Genomic DNA, 15,290 nt, shown 5'->3' with positions numbered 1-15,290 from the left:
TTGCCACCACACCTAACTCGATGCAACACTGACTGACCAATGGGCATAGCGCTTTGTGCTCTCACGTTGAACGTCGGTGTGCACAGTGCTGGAAATGTGGAGTGCAAAGTTTACATTTGCAGATTTAGTGTTCGAGGAAAGGCTATAGGTGTGGAAGTCCTATCAGCAAAAGCTGGTAAAGACCCACATATAAAAGAATGGCCTATCGAGTGTTCTAATAAAAGAAGTGTAGGCTGAAGACAGACTTAGCCTGAACAGCTAGGGACAGCCTGTCCATGCCAGTGGAGGTTAATCATCTATTGAGGTATGTTTTTAGAGTCACTGACTAGCAGTACAACAGAGAATTAAATGAAGGCTCTCTGTATGGTGTACAGAGAGCCTTATATAACATCCTTGTAACTCCACTTACTTGCTCCTTACCACTTCTGCAACTTCCTTAAAACTAGTTCTTGAATCAATGTCTTTTCATTTAAGAGGAATGCGGTGTACATAGTGGATCCCTTCATTTTTGCCCTTCTGCTTCTTCCAGATTGAAGGCCTTTACCACGGTCAGGTAAGGATACTTCTCCCTGTTTTTAAAGAGGGTTCCTGCCTTAAATTGCATCATAAGATGATCCCCACATTTCAGGTCTACTCCCGACCCCTGCACCTATACCTCTACTATAGTCATTTCTGATTTTGAAGCTTCAATTGCCCTCAGTAAGTTCCAGGCAACATTCATCACATTGCATAACCTCTCAGATGCTGCAGCGTCCCATCATACATAATTTTATGAATGGATGAGATGGAGGTGGTCTTTAAATACCAACAATGCAGACATGAGTGCTACATCATCTCTACACTGCCCTTGAGGGTGGGTCTACAAATCCCTTGGATTGCCAGTCTTGGTTGCCTTTACTCAATCATTATAGAGGAACGCCACTTGTCACTACCACAATTCAGGTCCTTTTTGTTCCCAGACATCCAGTGATACAGGTAGTGTATCTCACTGTTGGCCATCTCCACCAACAGAAGCATCCATCTCGCTCATGCCAGTGCAGACTCCTCACTCCATGTCTTGGTTTTTTCAACGCAAGTTAAGACCCTATGCACACACGCTTCCAGGTTTTTTCCCATCTAGTCATACTTTCACAGTTTTTATTCTTAATCACAAAACCCGGTTATGTGGTCCTTGAATGGTACTAACCTGACATCACAACAGGAGTGCAGGGATTACTCACACCTCACCAGGTTTAATCTTTGATGGCAGCCATGTTGGGTGGGCAATACTGAGGGACAGACTTTCAGTCACAGAATTATGCAGATTAAGGAACTTCTCATTCCTTTTATTTATTTTTTGGGAGCTTTTATTGACTGTTCTGTGTCTCCTTCTAATAATTTGAAAATGCTAGATTGAATAGAGAAGATGCAATGCAGGCTAGGGGCAGGTCAAATCTGCTGGCGATAGGGCTGCATTTCGTGGAGGAATGATCCCAGGTCTTCGAAACGCTGCTCCTCGCACCATAAAAAACTATTTACTATTCCATAGGCTGCCCCCAGAAAGGAAGTAATCTGGTTTCAGTCTCCGGCAAGGGCGCAATTCATTTCCATTGAAAGTTTTTTGCTAATTTCCAGGGGTATTGCCATGTTTTTGTTCCATTTGAAAGCTTGTTACAATAGAATGTTGACTGTAGGCGAATGCAAGTGTTATTTGGGCATGTAGAGGATGGCCTGGTTCCTTAAGTATCTTGGGCCTTTGGCCCTGTTCCTCGAGTTCTTCACTCTTCGATCTAATGGGAGCTAGAAGACCACTTTTAGGAATGGGTTTGTGAGGTTGCAATGCCACAAAAGAGACAAACACTATTTCCACCTTCTCGACGTTCAATGTAGAGGGAGGTGGTGCTCCTAGACTGGGGGGCAGCCTAAATGAATTGACGAGAATGTATAGCCTTCCAAACTAAATAAACGTTGCTTATACAGAAGAATTGATGATCAACCGTATTCTCAGCCTTGTTTTATAAAGCAAGGTCATGACAGGATAAGTCCAGAAAACACAAATCAATATTCTATTGCAGCAGAAAGGAAACAATAAGCCAACAGGGAAGAAAAAAGAAAGAAGCTGCACCCACAGGCCAGTCTCTCAAAAGAGCCGGGTCTGGTGGCTCAGTGGACTAATGAGCCTACTGCAGGGGCCTGTGTTCGACCTCATGGTCACAGGTTCAAATCCCGGCGGGTCCACTCAGCCTTTCATCCATCTGGGGTCGATAAAATGAGTACAACTGAGGTGGGTAACAACAAACATCTGTTATTCAGTACCCAGATGCCTACAGGTGAATGTGCGCTTTACAAATACACATGCTCTGTTATAAGAGCACATTCTGCAAAGTTCAGCAGTCCTGAGATAGGACATATTTCCGCTGCACAGTTCAGTTTTGTGGGCCATATATAAAATATATTCATAGCTGTTCGTGTAGCTGTTCCATCCTTCCAAATTTTTACTTTGTCACACAAGATTCCCATTTCACTATTTCTTTTTGGCAGTGATCTGCTGATTCAGGAAGAAGATCAACGCAAGCGCTCTCCAGTGACACAATGTGTGTCACAAGAGACCATGTAGATCTAGCCGCAGTCCCCCCAACCCATGGGTCTTGGCATGGCCCCTCGCCCCCTTATTGCTCGGCTGCTGGGTGCCACTTGGATGTTCTGGAGCTGTGGAGAGAGGTCTACTGCCATTCACCGAGAAAATGGGAGTCTTGTCAGAAACACCAATGAAATCACCAGAACAGCGGAGAAAAAGACTATGATTGCAGTCAGAGAGCATTCCATTTAGAGTGGCTAGAAGATTGCAAACTTCTCTCCAAGAATTCCCCCCCAAAAAATGGAGCGATTGCCTGACCCATTTGTTGCTCCTCTACCAGTAGGACTGGTTGACTGGGATACATATTTTCCTGCCAGCAAGAGTGGTCCTGCTGTGTTCTTGCATGGTGGCATGAATCCACAGGACCCTGCAGTGCACGCTAAGGATCAGTCTATGCCTACTGTGCCAAGCAGCGAACCCGGAACTTGTCAATACTGGCTGGAAGTTGGCAACAGCTGCTACCCGACTGCCACGAACACCAAGTAAAAGCCTGAGGTACCCTGCAACACATGGAAGTGTTACACCAAGATCTATGGACCCATATATTTCCTTGAGCATTTTGAGCTGTGGTCTACATCTCTTTAAGGCTAGGACTAAGATAGATGGCTGCTAAGCCCCTCAGGACTGTTCTGCTGCCACTGCCTTAGCTATTTGAAAGCACGAGCCAGCTCAAGGGGGTCCAGAGAACCTGACACAGAGCACCCAAAGGACTCTACACTCCCCGCTAAAGAACAAAGGAGGGATGGCTATGAATCTACCTGGCACGTGCAGATGAGCCTTTTGAAGCAGTGACACAGCTCAACAAACATGCTGCCTTTTGTGAACACCTTTCTGGTACTCGAAGGCCACCCCTGCCTCTGCCCATGCCCACCATCCCTCAGCTGTGGGCCAACGTCCCCTACACGCGAGCCCATCACCATTAGCCTGGGTGCCAGAAGAAGTGTTCCAGAGCATCTTTGTCCTCGTCTCAAGACGAGGACTATCAGCCATTCACCAGTGGATGGGTCACCACTACCTGCAGACTAACACGATTAAAGCCACGCTGCTGGTAATGGAAGACAAACGTGCATGCAGTAATAGTGCCGTGTGACCTTCAAGTGGGAGGGCGTCTCCACTACACACACGAAAGCTAAGTACCTGGGAAGATTATTCTATTAGGCGGTCTCACCAAAAATGCAGGTTAGTGCTGTGGTCTGTTCATGTTTCTATAGTTTTTTCCTCCTGACAAAAATCCTCCTTTTCATTGCCTGGGACAGGCATACTTACTGTCAGTATGAGATTATTCTCTAAATACAGTATTAAAACAGCCTATTTTTGGCCTTCCTACTTACCGTGTGATAGTTCTAATTGCAAAATGTTGCACTACTTGAAGAGCTATCAAACACCTCTCAAAGTTTGACAACCTGACAGGCACGGAGACACAACTTCATTGTCTAGCGGTAGAGGAGCACGCAGTTCAAATACCACTGCAACACACAGAGCTTTAATGCCCAAGAAAGGAATGAAATTAGCCAGTTAACTACAGCTTCAGACATAGTCATGCGCCTCGCACTCTCTAAAGCTTTCATTTATACTAGGCATTAATATACCCGATGCCAGCATTACAGCGTCATTCAATTCCCGAGCCTCCCCGGCTATAGAATGCCATAGCATCAGATCCAAGACAGCTGGAAAACCATCTGACCTTTCAAAAGGCTCTGAAAACAATTCACTTTTGTTAACTTGAATGTCCGATTGACCCAAGCTGGGTCCTCTCTGCTGTTCAGCATCGCAGTGCCTTAAAGTCTTTATAAAATTTGTTGGCGAAGCCATGGCCCTGCCTCACTGGATAATGGCAGAGCGGCTATTTGTCTAGAGTGATGGCTTGAATGAAAGCGAGTAAGCAAGGGATACAATTGTTGGCAGTTTGTCTTTGTGGTGTGACCGCCACCACCGGCATCCAAGGATAAGAGTCCACCTGCAAATGCTTCGACTTCTGGGCTTGGATCCGTCAGGATCCGTCTGGCTGGTCTTATTGGCACATTTAGGGCTGTGGGAATTCCCTTCTAAATTCCCCAGGAGATAAACCCTAATCCAGCACATGGTCCCTACTGCAACCTTCAGGCTGAGATATCCGTCTCCAGGGGCACATTACAATACGGAGTGCAAAAATGGGAGACCAAGTTGTTGGGACTTTATAAATAGAAATAGAATGCTTGGTATCATTTTGAAGTGTAGTGATTTGCATTGGGCTTACAACACCAAAGTTTACCACAAAGGGTGAAAATCAGTGGTCTTTCCATGGAAATCATATAAAGTCATAATTTCCATAAACTATTCCAAAGGACCCTCCAGAAGCTCCCACGTTAAATTGCTTTCAGGCTCCAAGCAGCTCACCATGGTCCTGAAAAGATGTAGGTCGGACAACATTGGCCCCTAGTTTCCTATGAAAAGAGAATGCAATGAGTATATTTTGTGAAAAGTAGTTTTTGAACAGTTAAGTGATGGTGAATAGTAGTTTTGTATTAATGCTCGAGTGTTCTTGAGATGCATTTTAGTCTACTTTTTTGGTCCATCTATAGAAAGATAGAGCCACCTTGAATCACCGATTCTTCAAAAACGAACTATAAGAAATAGTGACAGAGAGAGGGCTATGGTTCAGGCCTTTTCAACTTTTTGGCTTTCATAATTTACTATTGGTAGGATGAGGTGTCCATCAAGGCCATTGCATATTGTAGATGGTTAAATTGTCCCATTTGTGGTTATGGTAATGAGACAATATAAATTATTTTGTTACACTGAAGATGCAAAGGATATGTAGCATGTGAGTCAGTGTGTGCTATTTGATGCTTTCAGTTTGCCGATACATGCAAAATTGTATTTGTTGGTTTATGGCTTTTTCAGCGCTCCTTGTTCTTTGGATACCATACCCAGTTATACATTCACTGATCTCCTTTGTGCATTTATATGTTTTCCTTTGCAATCAAGATCGCATGTTGGATTTACGACTTAATTTGTTCACACAGGCTTTCCTAAAGATGCAAAAGGAAATACTGACCCTTTCTCAAAAGTATCTACTATCTAATATTTTGTGTAGGTCTTTTAAATTCACTGCTGACACAAATGTCATCTTCGACCCCTTTTCATTAAACTTCGTTGATGGTGCAATTTCAACTGCATTGTGGGACGTAATCGCTCTGAGAGTTGTGTAGCTCATACAAAGTCCCCCAACTGCAGTCAAAACCTTCCCTGAACAAAAAGCCACATCTATTAGCTTTGTCAATGCGCATTACTCTATAATATATCAAGGTGGTATTAAACAAATATTCCTTTATGTGGGGTGGGAGATTTAATATTGTACTGCACGCATGCCTGAATAGGTAACCCGAAGCATATAGCAGGGAAGCATTGGCCCATATAATGCAGTTATATGGGCTGATAGATGTGTGGAGAGCCCTTTATTCCAGTACAACAGAGTATGCGTTTTATTCATCAGCACATGACATCACGTATTAATGCGTCTGGTTTCCTGGAGCATGCTTACCAAAACCTGTGAGGTCCATTTCCTACCTCAGACACTGACCATTCATCGATGGTACGGACTATGGAGGACCCACCCACCGTACCTCAACTATTCAATACATGGCGCCTAAAGGATCGAAGTTGAGGGATCCGGTATTCCACACAGAGGTACATGCTGGCATATTAGAATACTTTGACAAACAGAACAGCAAGGGCTGGTATCTTATGGGAGGCCTTCAAAGCCTACATATGGGAAATATACATCTCCAAAGAAGTCCTTGAGTGACACACTGGATCGCCTGAAATTAAACCTCAAAGAATTAGAGGTGTAATATGCTGATACAAAAGCAAAAAAAGACTCTACACAAGTGCCAAACTACTCTTGAAATGTTCTGGTAGGCAGTAGACAGAGGGGTTCTCTACCTCAGCAAAGAAGCAAGCACAACAGTTTGGTGAGGAGGATTTAACCTGGGAAAACATGAGCCTGGATAGCTAGGTCTTGTATAGCCAAAGCTACAATCTCTTGTATACAGATGGCAGATGGCTCCCTCGCCTCCGGGCTGTCTGATATCATTTTGGCATTTACTCTGTAATATTGCACCATGTACACAACCAAGACCCATGGTTCCCACAGGACCTTCCAACCTATCTGGAGGACATAGCATTTGGTTGACAGGATGGCGAGGTGCAGGAGTTGCTTAATTCATCACTGATTCTGGAGATTAAGAGCGTGATTAAGGCTCTGGCTAGCGGTAAGATCCCTGGTGGCGACAGCCTCCCTATTGAATTCTATAAGCACTGCATCCAAGAACTAGATGCCAGATTACTGGATGTTTACAATGATGCTGGTTATAAGGGGCAGCTTCCACTCTTGATGCTCGAGACCACTATCACTATTTGTTTTAAACCAGGCAAGGACCCAACGTAATGTGCTTCCTATTTACTAGGCCTGGGTGGTGAACTCCATGGAATGGAGTTTTTCTTCACTTGCAAAGGTAAAGTTAGCGAGCGCGAGCAAGGAAAATCCAACGCTAGACCACTTCCCAGTAAGATTTCACAGTGCAGATGGTCACTCCCACTCGTGTTGAGAAACCTTCCGTTCGCATTGAGGAATCTGCCGCTCGAGTAGAACTACTCTAGCCTCTTAGCAGCTATGGAACGTCCAGCTCCAGTGCTGAACGTTCCATTGCGCAGGTGAGGTTCGAACGTCCAACGGCCGACGGCAGCACTCCTGAGGTAGTGGTGCTGTCGGCCGTTGGAATAGGCGCAGCACCTAAGAGGCTAGCAGCAGAAAGAAGCAGTGCCCTCTTGCGCTGCGCATGCTGCAGTTTGCGCTAATTTTACAGCGCAGGACAAACACCAAGTGCAAAAAATCAGCATGAAGTAACTCACTATGCCACTTGTGGAACTATGCGTAGCACTGCTGAGTTTTTTTGTCACTTCCTGGCGTTTCATGTAGCAGAACTCGGCCCAGGCTTACGATTGACCTTTATCACTGCTCAGTGCAGATAGTGTTTGTAAAAATCCTCGCACAATGCTTGCAGCCACTTATGCAATGGTTGGTATTGCCTGATCAGTCAGACTTTACATCTAACTGATCCACAGCCCATGACCTAAGCACTTTGATGGTCCTTCTTCACCACATAAATCTGCACCTCTCCAACGTGACGAATATTACTCAATACGGAAAAAGTGTTTGATTCACTCTAATGGCCTTTTATACTTGAGGTCCTCGATACTCAGGTTTTGAAAATAGTTGGTCTGCTTTATAAAACTTCAAGTGTGAGTTAAAATTAATAGGAACCCCTCAGAGATGATACAAGTCACTACACGTAGACAACAGGGATGATTGCTGTCCTCTTTGATTTTCACAATAGCTGTGGAACCTCTGGCATTCTTTCTTCGGGAATGACACATACACCGGGGGTTAGTGTTGGTGGTATATTGTTTATAAAACAAACAAGATGGACGGAGGGCCGAAACTTTTCAGACACTCACCCCCAGTTATAGATCTGGGTAATTCATCATCATTCTTCAGCTCAATTCGCTACCTCAGTTCAGGCCCAGCTTTATGCAAATCAGTCTTGACCCTGTGACTCATAGGAACAGTCCAGCTCTAACTGCTAATCCAGGTCTTCCCTGGACCAGAAACAAGCCTCCTGGGACAGGTTTTGGGGTAACACCCCTCATCAGCCAGGTTAGCTTAAATCCACTGGCAAAGTGAGCAAGAGATCCACGTCTGGGCATACCCTGCCAACTTAGAATGAGCAATTCAAACACAAGGATATGCTGGACGGAGCGCTGAAACTTTTCAGACACTCACCCCCAGTCACAGATCTGGGTTGAAGCCATCATCATCCTTTAGCTTTCTGTAAATAAGTGCTGAGCGCATTCCAGAGGCCTCTTGAATCATTAGTGCTATGCCTTTTATTGTATTTGTTTTCCCATCACATTTGAATTTGTGATTATGCCACAGGTAGGCTATAATGGAGTCCTTGGGTCTGTTGGGGAGTGTTTTGTCCATGCAGTGAAGTGTGGCTTTTTTAATTTGAATATGGCTTGGGCATGTCTCAAACTACAAGACTATAGGGTGGATGTCCTCTCCTCCCTAAGCAAAATTGTGACTACATATCTTCCAAGGGACACAGGCTTGGCACTCTTTGGGGCCACGGCAGATATTTCAAAAACGAAGCAATGATTTATATATATGGCCCTCTCATTCTCCAAACAATGGACAACGATCGCCTGGTCGAGCAGAGCGGTGCTCAAAATAAACTGTTGGTTACGTTATATGGCTGTATGACATTACAACGCATGCGGGCACCACAGGAATTATTCCTCAGGAATTATCTCTGCAACACTGCCACCTCCCCACCCACTGACTGATTCACAGGTCTCCTTTTAGCACTTTACCTCCATGTCAAGTTTGTCTCTCTGTAAAATGACACTTTTAAGGTCATGAGAAATCAGGTGTATGATTCACTGATTCATTTCCTTTTCACATTACAACTAAAGTAAACAAAATGTAGATTTACAATCCTCTTTTGCTGGCATTGGTGATTTGAGCACCCACTGTATCAATAAAACTAGTTTTTAGGAGAAGGGTGAAGCCTGTGTAATTTGGTCCTTCCTGAAAAGCCTCTCACACAAATCTTACCATGTCACAAATGCAATGTAATTGGCATTCACACAAAAAAATAATTACAAACATTAGAAGTTAGCATTTACCCTTTCTTAGGGTAAGATTAAACACCTTTGTACAGTTTTTTCTAGTTTCTAAAGCACGTACATTTTACGCAAGGTTACAGAGTCGAAACTAGCAGATACTTACAAGGCTGCCACCACGATCCGACGACGTGAGCCCTGAACCACACATCTGGAGCGAGAAGATGTTTGGGATGTGCTCTTGATTCACAAGGGAGTCAAAGAACGTTGTCACCGAACTTGACGGCTAAAAAGGAAAATGCATCAGCTTAATATAGGATCATGGTCCCAATATAAATCAGTTGTTTATATCATTCATTATAAGTATGATACCTTCCATGCTGCTCAATTAAAGAGTTCATAGTTCAATCAGGAATCAGGTTATATACACAAAATGAAAGCAATATTCAACAAAGTGATTCAGCAGTAACCTTATGTTGTACTAAGGGTCAAGTCTGGAGCCTGTACATGCAGGTATAAGCTTTCCCATTCTGGGTCCAGCACAAAGATCTTAAGAAGCTTCTTGAAATCAGGTTAAATGCACAAGACTCCCACAGGCATGACTGAGGGGAGTCGAGAATTGCACCCTCTTTATGGTGTATGTTCACAAATTCACAAGTCTCTGTAGTCCCTGATAAGGTCTGGGTTGTATCAAACGCGGAGAATTTGTAAAGTGCGGCAAATCATCAGTGAGGGTTTAGGCGCTGGAGTCGATAGCTGCTTCGCAGAGAAAGCAGTGAAAAACAAAGCAAAATAGCAGTCAAAAGTACTCAGAAAAATGGGCGAGAGAAAGGAGGAAGCCATAAAAAAAAACGAGAAAGCACTCAGAAAACAAGCATTTGCAATGCAATAGGTCTCGCATTAGGAAAGTTTGACCAATTGGTATTTTAAAATGACACATTTTTTATTTATGTTTTGTTTTTGAAAATAGCGAAATTAATAGCGTTGTGATTTGCGAAAGTTATAACTATTGGCATTGTAAATGTGACAACTATAGCATTTGTAATGCAATATGTTTTGTATTTACGTGACTTACATGTATTGATATTGCAAATAACAATGGCTTTTAATTTTTTTTCAATGATTAATACTTAAATAAAAGTTATTGTAATTTAGAATGGGAATAGCTTAAAGTTTTGTAAATAACTTTTGTGAAGATTATGTTCAGTTTATTTTATTGTGCCGAAAATCCAAGAACAGAAGTGAAATATTAACATTTTTGTTACATTTGTAATAAAGCTTGAAACATTGAGAGAACATATTTGAACCAGATGTTGTTGAATGGTTGCACAGATTGATGCTGCGGTGGCGCGGAGTGATGTTGTGATGGCGAACGAGTGATGCTGTGGCGTTCAGTGATGCATGGTAGTGCATAGTGATGTTGTGGTGCCCCTGAGTAATGCTGTGGTGGTGCCGAGTGATGCTCTATGCTATGCTCGGGTCCGGACGTGGTGACAGCGTTGGCGCCGGGATATCTGATCTACCATCTTGACAGAGGCGTAGGGAGAGGGGGGGGTCTGGCCATTATATATAGGGAGTCACTGGGTTGTAAGGCACGTGAGGCAGGGGTCAAAGACTGTGAGAGCTGCCAATTCTCACTTCAATTCTCCCCTACCTGCACGCTGACAGGCCTCCTAGTCTACCGGCCTCCTGGGAGTGTGGGTGATTTTACATCGTCACTAATGGAAACTACCACCTTCCTGGCTGCGGCCTCATCCAATTTCATTCTGCTGGGAGATCTCAATTGCCATGTTGATGAAGTAACTGACCCAATGGCAACTAATTTGATGAGCGAGTTGAGTGCCCTGCAGATGAAATTGATAAATACTGGGGCCACACATGTTAAAGGTCATCTTCTGGACCCCTTTTTCGCGAACATGACGGGTATATCCGCTATGCCTCCCCTCGCTCTTCCTTGGTCCGACCACTCACTGATCATGGCTAACTGGGAGGTTAAGTGTGATGACACGCTCCCACTCAGGAAATTTAGAATAGACAGGGCATGGTCAAGTCTCCCTGTAGAGGCCTGGAATGCCCGTCTGGAGGGCACCCAGCCTGAGAAGGGTTGTGATCCGGTGACTGCAGATGCTACAGTGAGGAACTGGTTGACCAATGCAGTGGACCATGTGCTTCCACTCAAGAAGATGCTTATTAGGGACAAGAGAATGGGGTCTGCCCCATGGTATACCCCAGAGCTCAGAACCCTGAGACAGAACTGTAAACGCGCGGAGAGACTATGGAGGAGGAGCCCGGAGACAGATAGCAGGGAAAAATATCGCATGGAATTAAGAACATACAAACGTGCTATACGTACTGCTAAGGCCTCCTTCTATGGGGAGAGAGTAAATCACGCTGCGTCCTCATCCAGGGAAGCCTTCCTAGTGATGAAGGAGCTTCTTAAACCGCCTGAGCCCATTCCTGTCTACGACAGACCACAGGAAAAATGTCTGGAATTAGCCACTTACTTTAAGAACAAAATTGATATCATTATTAGTTCTCTCCCTTCGGTGATGGGAACATCGGCCCCTTCTGAGGACTTCAGCATGTCTGAAAATCTACCGACGTCATTTGGTCCTGTATCCTCAGGCGAAGTACTGAAGGTCCTCGGGAGCCTGAAAAGTGGCTCACCTCGGGACCCAGTCCCAATGCGGTACTTAAAGCAGGCCGCCTTGGCGATAGGAGAGCCCTTGACCGATCTGGTCAATCTCTCGTTCACTCATGGGACTGTGCCGCCTGATTGGAAAAGTGCGGTCGTCAAAGCGCTTCTGAAGAAGCCTGGCTTGGACCCGCAGAACCTGGCCAATTTCAGGCCCATGTTGTTACCAGGAGTTAGTAAGATCGCCGAGAGGTTGGCGAACCATCGGTTATCCAACTTTCTTGAGGAGAATGGCCGGTTGAGGGACTCCCAGACGGGATTTCGACCGGGTCATGGAACTGACACAGCTCTGCTAGCAGTGGTAGAGGAGGCCAGAAGCACTTTGGACGTAGGGGGGTCAGTGGCAGTGATCCTCCTGGACCTCAGTGCGGCCTTCGATACCGTCAACCATGGGGTGCTGATACAACATCTAGCCGAGTCGGGTGTCACAGGAGTGGCCCTGGAATGGTTGGCCTCCTTTCTGGAGGGGCGTACCTTCGAGGTCTGGGAAGGAAACGCAAAATCCCCTCCCCTCCCACTTCACTGCGGGGTGCCCCAGGGCTCATCCCTGAGCCCCACGTTATTTAACGTGTATATGGCACCCATGGAGGGTGTGGTGTCTCCGTTTGGCTTTAAGACCATAAGCTATGCGGATGACACCCAGCTAGTGGTGAGTCTGACACAGCTGGAGAAACAGCCTGAGACGCTCCATTCATGCTTGAGAGAGGTGTTTGATTGGATGTCCAGGTCATCGCTCAAATTGAACGGATCAAAAACTGAGCTGATGATCTTGGGCCAGTCAAGTTTTGCCCTCTCGCCGAGCAGCTGGCCCAACTGCATGGGCACCCCGCCCGATCCAAAGAAGGAGATTAAGAGCCTGGGGGTCTGGCTGGAGCCGGATTTGTCCTTTAGGACACACGCCAAGAAGACCGCAGGCGTGTGTTATGGAATGCTCCATTCGGCCCGTAAGGTTCTCCCCCTGCTGCCGGAACTCTCCCGGAAGCTGTTAGTCCAAGGCTTAATCATCTCACGCCTGGACTACAGTAATGCGCTCTTTCTCGGAGCGCCAGAGTCAACGTTTAAGATCCTGCAACAAGTGCAGAACGCAGCAGCAAGGCTGCTGCGGAACGTTCCGGCCAGGCAGTCAGCCAGGCCTGCTTTAAGAGCACTCCATTGGCTCCCTGTCAGAGAGAGAGTTACCTTTAAGGCCCTCTGCATCGCCCACAAGATCATACAGGGGAAAGGACCAGCTATTCTGAAAGACATGATTCGGCCCTATAAGCCCACAAGAGCTTTACGCTCTGACAACAAACACCTCCTTCAGACAAAGAGAATCAGGAGAGCCCGTTCAGGTGGCAGGAGTTTTTCTATCCATACAGCGCGCGCCTGGAACTCCCTCCCACTCTCACTGCGCTCCGAACCAAACCTTCTCAGATTCCGGAAACATCTGAAAACGTATCTTTTTCCAGAATAATTGTAGCTCCTCTGCCCTCTATTAGTAGCCTGCTCTTGGTTTCTATAAGCGCTGGGATGCCCCTGGGTAACCGTGCGCAGTACAAAATTCAATAATAATAATAATAATTTGTTATCCTAGGTTTTGTTATGCTATGCTATGTTTTGCTATCCTATGCTTTGATTTATGCTATGCTGTGTTTTGTTATGCTATGCTATGTTTTGTTATGCTATGCTTGGTTATGCTACGCTATGCTTTGTTGTGTTTGGTATGCTATGTTTTGCTGTGCTATTCTAGGTTTTGTTTTGCTATCCTATGCTTTGTTATGCTATGCTATGTTTTGTTGCGTTTTGCTAGGTTTTGTTATGCTATGCTAGGTTTTGTTATGCTATCCTATGCTTTGTTTTGTTATGCTATGTTTTGTTTTGCGCTGCTATGTTATGCTAGGCTATGCTTTGTTGTGTTTTGTTATGCTATGCTTTGTTGTGTTTTGCTATGCTATGTTTTGTTATGCTATGCTTTGTTGTGTTTTGCTATGCTATGTTTTGTTATGCTACGCTACGTTGTGTTTTATTATGCTATGCTTTGTTATGCCATGCTATGCTAAGCTTTGTTTTGTTATGCTATGCTATGCTATGCGGTGGTTGTTATGCTATGCTATGCTTTGTTTTGCTGTTTTGTTATGCTATTTTTTGTTCTGCTATGTTTTGTTGTGTTTTGTTATGTATGCTATGTTTTGTTTTGTTATGCTTTGTTGTGTTTTGATTTGCTATGCTTTGTTGTGTTTTGATTTGCTATGCTTTGTTGTGTTTTGATTTGCTATGCTTTGTTGTGTTTTGATTTGCTATGCTTTGTTGTGTTTTGATTTGCTATGCTTTGTTGTGTTTTGCTATGCTATGTTTTGTTATGCTACGCTACGATGTGTTTTATTATGCTATGCTTTGTTATGCCATGCTATGCTATGCTTTGCTTTGTTATGCCATGCTATGCTATGCTGTGTTTTGCTGTTATGCTATGCTATGCTTTGTTTTGCTGTTATGCTATGCTTTGTTTTGCTGTTATGCTATGCTATGCTTTGTTTTGCTGTTATGCTATGCTATGCTTTGTTTTGCTGTTATGCTATGCTATGCTTTGTTTTGCTGTTATGCTATGCTATGTTTTGCTGTTATGCTATGCTATGCTTTGTTTTGCTGTTATGCTATGTTTTGTTCTGCTATGTTTTGTTGTGTTTTGTTCTGCTATGTTTTGTTATGTATGCTATGTTTTGTTATGTATGCTATGTTTTGTTATGTATGCTATGTTTTGTTATGTATGCTATGTTTTGTTTTGTTATGCTATGCTATGCTATGCTATGCGGTGGTTGTTATGCTATGCTATGCTTTGTTTTGCTGTTTTGTTATGCTATTTTTTGTTATGCTATGCTTTGTTTTGTTTTGTTATGCTATGCTTTGTTGTGTTTTGATTTGCTATGCTTTGTTGTGTTTTGATTTGCTATGCTTTGTTGTGTTTTGATTTGCTATGCTTTGTTGTGTTTTGATTTGCTATGCTTTGTTGTGTTTTGATTTGCTATGCTTTGTTGTGTTTTGCTATGCTATGTTTTGTTATGCTACGCTACGATGTGTTTTATTATGCTATGCTTTGTTATGCCATGCTATGCTATGCTGTGTTTTGCTGTTATGCTATGCTTTGTTTTGCTGTTATGCTATGCTATGCTTTGTTTTGCTGTTATTCTATGCTATGCTTTGTTTTGCTGTTATGCTATGCTTTGTTTTGCTGTTATGCTATGCTATGCTTTGTTTTGCTGTTATGCTATGCTTTGTTTTGCTGTTATGCTATGCTATGCTTTGTTTTGCTGTTATGCTATGCTATGCTTTGTTTTG

The 15,290-nt window shown here is 44.1% G+C and overlaps 1 protein-coding gene across 1 annotated transcript in view; it reads right to left on the bottom strand.

The window, feature by feature from the left end:
- Positions 1 to 15,290, bottom strand: part of BACE2 (beta-secretase 2) — a 340,766-nt gene that overhangs the window by 112,940 nt on the left and 212,536 nt on the right. The window contains exon 4 of the mRNA XM_086935433.1: positions 9,450 to 9,569. Within this exon, the coding sequence (XP_086791559.1) occupies positions 9,450 to 9,569 (120 nt within the window). The remainder of the gene's footprint in view (positions 1 to 9,449; positions 9,570 to 15,290) is intronic.

This window comes from Lissotriton vulgaris, chromosome 8 (genome assembly GCF_964263255.1).
Source record: "Lissotriton vulgaris chromosome 8, aLisVul1.2, whole genome shotgun sequence".
Lineage (NCBI taxonomy): Eukaryota > Metazoa > Chordata > Amphibia > Caudata > Salamandridae > Lissotriton > Lissotriton vulgaris.
This window is presented reverse-complemented; position numbering and strand designations above follow the sequence as displayed.